General features: G+C 30.3%; 1 protein-coding gene across 1 annotated transcript in view; it reads left to right on the forward strand.

Moving 5' to 3' along the window:
* Positions 1-8,488, forward strand: part of LOC111050664 (calcium/calmodulin-dependent 3',5'-cyclic nucleotide phosphodiesterase 1) — a 753,503-nt gene extending 745,015 nt beyond the window's left edge. The window contains exon 16 of the mRNA XM_039423890.1: positions 2,725-8,488. Within this exon, the coding sequence (XP_039279824.1) occupies positions 2,725-2,798 (74 nt within the window). The 3' untranslated portion in view covers positions 2,799-8,488. The remainder of the gene's footprint in view (positions 1-2,724) is intronic.
* Positions 8,489-8,929: the final 441 nt, after the last annotated feature.

The raw sequence follows: 8,929 nt of genomic DNA on the forward strand, positions 1-8,929 counted from the left end.
ACAGTGTAAGTTGTATTATAATAGCTACAGTACTTACGTACTGTATAGTACAGTACCTGTTCGTTTTTACCATATAATTATATGATAATAGAAAGCTTTATTAAAAACAGCCATAACTTCCTTGTTTTCGGATATTTTCGAAAACGGGACTTACACTTTAAAGAATTTGGGGTCGCTGAATCCAAATCCGAAATCTTCTATCTATATTTTTAAGGAAGTTAGACTTTGAGAAAAAGTGATGAGTCATACTTTGAGCAAACGTCGGCGTAGTTGTTAGATCTTGCCTCTGCTTACCTCGAGGGGAAAAGACGTGACAAAACGAGGTTCCTGGATAGGAGTCACCATGTGAAAGACACGATTTGACTCAATGTACTTCGACAAAAAAACGTGAACACTGTTCAGTGTTCAAGTTGCACGTCTCCTATCGTGTGAAAGTAGCCTAATAGTCCAGTTTAATTGTACTATTATTACAGTACTTGATCAATAACATCTTGCTCTGAATTAAATCCTAAGAACTATTATTTAATAATAATAATAATAAAAGTTTCCCATGATTTTTTTATGTTCTCATTGTTAGTTGACTTCATTCATACTTTGTATTTCTGTTTCCTCTGATTATTATTATAATGAAATATAGGAGCTTCGATCTAATAGGAACAATAGATCTTTTTAAATTATATATATATATACGGTAAATACCAACCTACGAATGTCGGCTAGCAGTCGGCTAGATTGATGTTTGCGTTGAAATCCAACAATTCTTGGTAATGCATGCTTCATTCAAAATAAGTTTATTCTCAGTCAGTTTGTCACAATTGAGTCATAGTTGTGCTTGTGCTACAGTATTCTTGACTACAAGAATATAATAGGCCTACTTTTTTGGTTGTTAAATCAATTTATTAGCAAAGTCCACTGCTCTATAATCTTTCACCTAAATTTCTAAGTTTACGAGGAAGAACTAAAGGAGGAAGGCTCTTTCCATCCAGATCATACATAACCTTTGTGCAACATAAACATTCTTTCACGATTTTTGAAGAGAATTGGTACAGGCTCAGCCTAGTTTTTCCTCCAATGTCATATCTATATTATGATTAGGTGAACTTTCTACCTAACAACACATAATACCAAAGTATTCTTCTTTCTCTTTCTCTTGTATTCTTCTTTCTCTTCCTCTATTCTTTCTCTTTCTCTAGTATTAGTAGTGTAGTATAAAAATACTAAAGGAGGAAGAATCGATATCGAAGAAATCCTAATTGATCCGAGAAAAAGGACTTGGCTCTCAAAACCGGACTCACCTATATGTTCAGGTAATATTGTAGTGATAATGTAATATTTGAGATTCACTACTTCAAATTCAAGTGGAATACAATTATACATAGTTTTTAAATATTGTAAGGAATTTGAAATGGGCTTATTTGTGAAATTCTGATTGAATATTATTAGTAAAAAATGGTTAGAATATTAATACTGGTTAGAGGGATAATGTTTAGAAATTTACAAATTTACAAAATTCCTAAGTTAGCTACCTATTCAACAACTATTCGATTATTCAACACAAAGCATGTACAGTAAAGCATGTATTTCTCACCCACAAACATAATGCCTCAGTCTGTGCTTGGCAATTAGTGAAGACAGAGCTCTTATAATTTTATCTGAAATTTCTAAAATCGTATTCTAAAATGGATTTTAATGTAGATACTGAAGTTTTAATAAATGCAGTCCAGAAGCATCCTGTGGTTTGGGACACCTCTTCAGAAACTTACCACGACCGTTTCAGGACAGTGAGTATATATAATAGAACAAATAGCTTGCACATCTTCAATATAGATTATAATTTGCTATGTTGTCAGCTCCATGTTTTCAGTTTTTAGGTTTTGTTGTCAGCAGTACGCACTATTGTAGAGCTATCCAACACAATAGCCTAGCTCTTTGAAGTAGCGATCTTCGACATCAAAGTAACGAAAATAAATGGATATGCAACAAAGAATTCAAAGTAATTTCTATGATTGTTCTGCCGGTTCTTGGAATTATTGGTGGTCTTTCATCTCAGGCTATATTTTGGAGGCAAATAGAATTCTTCTTCTATAAATGCTGTGTATAAAAAGTTAATGTACTATATATATGCTCTAAATTAATAAATATACAATTGAAATTGTATCATTTTTCAAACAAACAATAACGTTCTTTGAATGATTATAGAACAATTGAAAATTTAAAGCACTATACATTTCGGGACTGTTTTATACCGTCTACAGGTACAAATTCGAAATAAATAAACATTAGTATTGACTGATTCAAGATTATTAAAACAATGTTCATTAATTTGTTGATTATAGAAACATAACATAAGGTTTTTAATGTTATAATGTTCATATTATAATTTTTATAAGTCAACACTGATGTTCATTTATTTTGAATTTTCACCTGGAGATGGGAGTAAGTCCTGGAATTTATAGTGCTTTCAATTGATTTTAATGGTTCTATAGTCTTAGATGTTTATTGTATTTAAAAAAGAATTAAAAGGTCTTTTTTAAAAAGCTGTACTATTTGTTCTTCATTTGTATTATCTCTATATTAGTTTTTAATCAATTAATTTATTTATTACTGCCGATGAATAATTAATCCCTTTAATAATTGTGAATAATAACATCAATTTTGGGTTTCAAACTTGGATGAATATTATCAGAATAGGCTACTAATTTAATAGTATGTGAATGTTGTCAGATGCAGAAGCGAGAGCAGCAGCGGCAGCAGCTGAGGAGGCAGACAAAGAGAAGAGCGAAAAAAGCGAAGAGTGAAGTGAAAGCGAAAATGCTGAATAATGGGCTCACAACAGCGAACAGCGCATGTGCAGCGCTGCGCTCGCCACCGGGGCTCACAACTGCAGCGAACAGCGCATGCGCAGCGCTGCGCTCGTCACCGGGGCTCACAATAAGGCCAAGCACCAAATTGAAGGCTGTGTTTTATTTACGAATAAAGTTTAATAAATTAACATAAAAATAGGCTGACATTAATTATTAGTTCAAATGACTAACTATCGGATAATATAATTATGCATGCTGAATACCTTGTGTAGAAGAAGCGTATTTTGCCAGCAATATACTTAATAAGTTCCAGAAATGATATTTTTCATCCTTGTTGATAATAATAGAATCTTGTTCAAACTATTGTTAGGCTGTATCGTAACGATAGGCTATTGTGAGTTTGGTGAGTGAGAGAATGCGATTAGACTACGTTAGTTTAGTGAATGAGTGATTGATTCCACACCATCAGCAAAGTTCACGCCCAGAAGAGCATCGAATCTCTTCTAACGAACCTAGTTATAATTTTCTTTAGTGCAATATTCGACTATCGATATCATTTTCTGAAATTCAATTTTTGTATTGAAATTATGAAGAATTTGTTACGATCATGACCTACCCAGTTACCATTCTATTTTCCATGTCCATTCTCAAATCGCAATTGAAATCATTTTTTTACTTATTTACGGTAGGCTACTTCCACAGATGTTATATTCTTAGTTGTAGAAGAATTTCCTTCCTAACTTGTCTAGGACAATAATAGTCGATTCATGAAAAATTTTCAATTTTAATCATTTTGCTATTGATTATTTTTTGTGGAATATGAATATCTTTAATAATGGTTCAATCCAGATGTATTTCTTACTGAAACAGCCAGTTAATCTCAATCAAATTACTCATTCAAATTATATATCGTATTAAAAAGACATTCTGTAAGAATAACCAGCTGAATTATAAAATATCCCGGAATATTTTCAATTTTTTTATTATAATGGAAGAAATTAAAGTGTTAATATAGTATTTTAAACGTTAAGATTGGAGATGTGTTAAATTAATACATTTTATATAGGTTTGAATTTGTGCGAAAACATGCACAAAGCATCTTCATCAACAAATTAATTTTCTCTCAAGCAAAATCTCCAGTACACTTCAACCATCCCACAAAATACTTTTGATGTCTGATGCTTTGATTCAAGTTTGTCTTGACTCCAATAATCTCCAATGGTCCTTAAATCGGTTGGTGTTTAAACCTTCCTCTCAGAGATTCTTGAATCTGAATAATAGCACTTAATGCATCACCAGACGTTAGATTTCAAAGTATGATTGTCTAGTCGTGATTGTTTTCCTATACTGAATTGTTCCAAAACATAAACAATGTCTCTGGTTCATTAAAACCTCTCATATCATTTAAAACCCTAATCCTTCATCTTCTTCTGTAAGATAGAACTTGATTCCAATTTCCAACAAATTGGATAATTGTTCATTCCTAGTAGTTTTTGAACTTTCCTTTGATCAGCATTCACTGCATAATCACTGCCATCATCAGATTCAACATCATTTCTTGTACAGGGGTTTTCCCCTGGCTTTGCTCTTGCTTATCTTTTTCATGACATTCTTCTCATTCACATTTGCATTTGACATGCAGGCACTGACAATCGCTGTCTGCCGCTTGGAATCACTCTTCCTTTGTATCATTACTTATTCAGTATCACTAAGATTCGTCGCTCAGTATTGGGAATCGGCAGGCCTAATCTCATCCGTGTTTATTGTTATGTCTATTTGATATAATATATGTATTTTTCTTTCATGAAAACATGACACGTTAACGTAAATTTCAAATGTGGATATTTTTATCATTAAATGGTGGATCAAGTGTAGATTTATACGTCAATACCGTTTAATCTTTACTCACAACATTTAGGAGTTTTTTATTGTTGAATAAAACTATTATCTCTCATGGTGATGTTTTTTTTAAATCTCATTCAACTATGTTGAAGCATCACTAGCAAAATTCATCATATGATGTTTGTAGGAATTGTAATTTACTACAATATTTGTTTGTTCTTATCATGGAGTTGATAGCGGGCTATTTACTGCACCTAAAAAACTAGTACAATAATAATGTATGAGAGTCACTGCAAAACTCAGCTGGTTTGATTTTTGCAGTGATCTTCTCGTATTGTTTTTCTATCATCTTGAATGTTCATAGATTTAATGGATTATGAAATGTATGTTGTTGAAATTAACTATTACTCTGAATTTATTTCAGTAACTGTATTTTGTTATTGACTATTTTATGAATGTCACCCGGAACAATACCGGTACCTAAATGTGGAAATTAGTAAGAATGAATCGTGTTTTCAATAGAGAAATTTACAAAACTTGGAACTATTTGTATAATTTAATTTTTCTTTAGCTCCTGAATATGGTAATTTATTAGGAGTTCTAGACTAGGAAAGTTCATAACGAAGTAGGTCTAATCAGTTTTTTAGTAACCAACCAGTTTTTGTTCTGAACTGTCAAATATATTCGTTTTGTTTGTGTGGTGGATAAAGTAATGAATGTGTGTTATCGCAATAAAATAATATTATGAACTATTGAAGTCGTTATAACTAATGTGTTTTCGAGAAAATGTAGCTTGCTCCTTTTCTAGCAAGTACATTGTGGCCGTATTCGGTCTCACTCTTCATAAACTCGAAGTGAAGTTTTTCTTCATCAGGGTTGTAGGATGCACCAATAATAAAATTAGATATTTTCTTGATAAAACTAACTTCCCAAATAATAAGCCTAATGTTCTATCAGTAAAGTTTATAGGCCTATTTAGTATAAATTTTCACTCCCTCATTCTTTGTAGATTGTAAAAAAAACATGTCATAGAATATCATTCGCATCACAAGTGAAGATTTTTGTAACAGACAATTGTTATTTTAAAATTTATTCTATGATAAAAATCAATTAACTTTAACCTTCTCATCCTCGAATGATAAATCAATAAATTTAATTGTATTGATTCTGTAAAAACATATTACCTAGGTTAAACCAATAACGATACAATGGATCTAATTCTATTGTCCAATCATACAAATGAACAACATAGTTTTTGAATTATGAGATTAAATATCGTAGACTACCTTTCTCAATAGATGTCAAATCAAACCCTTTTATAAATAAATTGCGAAGCATACAATATGACTTTTCATTGAATAGATTAATTCATTTTTAATAAGTTAACCAGTATTGCTATTTCCACTTCATCACTTTATTAGAAATGAAAAACATAGGATTTTTTCTTATACAGTAGCCTACAGTGTGTAATTACATGAAAACCATGAATTTAAAAGAAATCTCGTCACGAGTCCATGTTCACCTTCTCAAAACCATATATCATGTTTTAATCGTATTAGTGATTATTGTTACCAAGTATAACTACAGCTATTCTATCAGTGTTTTGTAATTCTAAGAGTGATAGAACTATTATAATGTTGCGATTATTTTTCTACTGTAAAATATGTAAGTAATCAATGTGATTTGAAACTTTATCATTTTATGATTTCAAGGCAATAGATTCCTCATAAGTTCGAGCGTAGCGGGTTTATATATAAGTGATAAGGTTATAATTATCATTATGATCATTATCGTTTATGTGGCTATAACTATAATAGTATATATGCGTACAATTATTGTGTGAGAAAAATATCCCAAAATGTAAAGTGATTGTCCTTAATGAATGCAACTAACTGTTATTGTATGAATAATCATTAATAACATTGTACATGTTGATACAGGGTTGGCCTAGAGATTATTCAAATCAATCATGAAATTAATTAGATTCAATAATAATTATTTTATTAAAAATTTTTTGTTCAATAGAATTAGATATAATTACTCGCAGTCTTTAAAATTCATGAATAGAGATTTTCTTGAAATGATAATCCCAGACAAAATAATATAATTTGAATTACCTATCATAAATAGACAGAAAAAAGTCGCCATCTTTCTCACATAAGTTTTTGTAATAATAATAAAGTGATGAAAATAATAATAATGAACCATCCATTGCTTTTCCTGCATCGAGCATTACATAGGCCTACATCAGGAAATCTCATTTTTTCACATTATTATTAGGCTTGTTTAGTAACAGAACACCAGTGATTATAAATTATGTGTGATCAACATTTAAGTAGTATTTCGCAAGCTCAACAGATTATCCAGTTTTATGAACACTGGAATCAATAGAACTGTAAGGAAACAATAATAATTCTAGAATAAAATTGAATGAAAAATTATTGCTTTTGGCCAAAAATCAGCAGTGTACGTTATAATAATTCTACTCTTAGTACTGTAGGTGTTATCTATGAAATAAAATTAAATATAATTTTACACTTCAAGTGTGATGAGCTTTTATTTTGGTACCGTATCTTATTCTCATTTCGATGCTTTTCTCTCCAACGTAATGGTACAAATTGTGTTCTTTATTAGGTCATTTTAGGTAATCGTATTTGAACTAATAATAGAAACAAATCAGATTATGAAAGAATTTAATGTAAGTTAGACTGAGAGATTTAAACTCTATAATATCACCCTGTATCAACTACTAGAGTAATAATATCTTGAACTGTCCTAATAAAAAATTATGTTGTAAGTTGATGCTCTTCTCCAACCAAGTTTCCGATCCACCAGAATAAATTAAGTATTAGCTAGCGTCTAAGTTTAGCCATTGGTAAGGGACCATTCTTTGTCATTTTAGTGATATTCAGCTGCTAACCGGGAACATTGCTGCTTTAACTTACTTTCATTCAATAGAAAAGATGAAGCACTCATTGCGAATGAATAAATTATACAACATCTCATTACCAGTAAAACTATTGTTGGAAAATACGTTGGATAAAAAGTAAATAATTAATAAGTAGATGAATGATCGAAAACATACATAAATGTAAACGAATACCGTAGATTGATGCTTTTCTTCAATGCACATACTGTAGTTAGAAATCAAGTGACTAAAGTAGTCAACACTGTAATGTAAATAATATTGTAAAAATATCTACGGTACGCTTCAAAAATAATTATTTATCTACTCTAAGTCTAAAAATGAAATCAAAATAAAAACTTGAACCATACCTTGGCCTTAATGCTGTTTGTTATGAATTATTGTATTGTAGCCATCTACCTTATAGGATTATGGTTGGAATTGACACAATTTTGTCGTCTTCAATCCTTTTATTTAGAAAGTTATAGATAAGATCAATTCTCAAAAATCCAATTACTTCCTAATCCTAATAGAAATAAAATGGAAATAGTAAGGTGAAGTTGAAGGTTTTTTTTTTAAAAAAAAAGGTTTCCATTTCCATTTTATTTTTATTGCTAAAATTAGCCCTTGTTATAATTATATTCCTAGTCCTAATATGAATAAAAATTCAAAATTGTTATACTATAAAGATATATCATTTACAGTATCGAAATTTCAATCAATTTGAAATTTGTTACCCTACAATATTATTAATTTATCTTGAAAATTCTATTATAAATTATAACATATCCTTCTCCCTTAACATTATAAAAACCGCAGGCATATAATAATTTAAAATGACTTTTGCACTCGTAATTTGTAACTGAATAATGTTACTATCCTTGAAAATTGTAAATATGAAGATACAGAAATAAATCTTTATCTAGTGTTGTATTTATATTGAATATCCGATAACTGATTATCATTCTCTATGCTACAACATAGAACATAAGATGAGATGGAAAAATATCGATTTTTACTGCTGTAGCCTACTTCGGAAGATCAAAATCACTTTACGGTAAGTTGATTGATCAATGCTTGATTGCGGCGAACCAACGTTCTGATCCTCTTTGAAGAAAAAAAAACGAAAAATTGTTTTCATTAATGGTTAGTTAACTATTACTAGTGACCCCCTGAGTTGGAAAACTCGCTCAAGAACTGTTGTATTGTAATCTTCGAAACCAGAAATTTTAATTATACAGAGTTGATGAAAATGACAACAGCTAAATATTTCGCTTACAGAATGATAAATGACAACAGAAAATTTAATATATTCAAAGAATAGTTATTGAAATTTTACATAAGTTTAGTAGATAGAAAATTTAAATGTTATTGCATA

This window comes from Nilaparvata lugens, chromosome 3 (assembly GCF_014356525.2).
Source record: "Nilaparvata lugens isolate BPH chromosome 3, ASM1435652v1, whole genome shotgun sequence".
Taxonomy (NCBI): domain Eukaryota; kingdom Metazoa; phylum Arthropoda; class Insecta; order Hemiptera; family Delphacidae; genus Nilaparvata; species Nilaparvata lugens.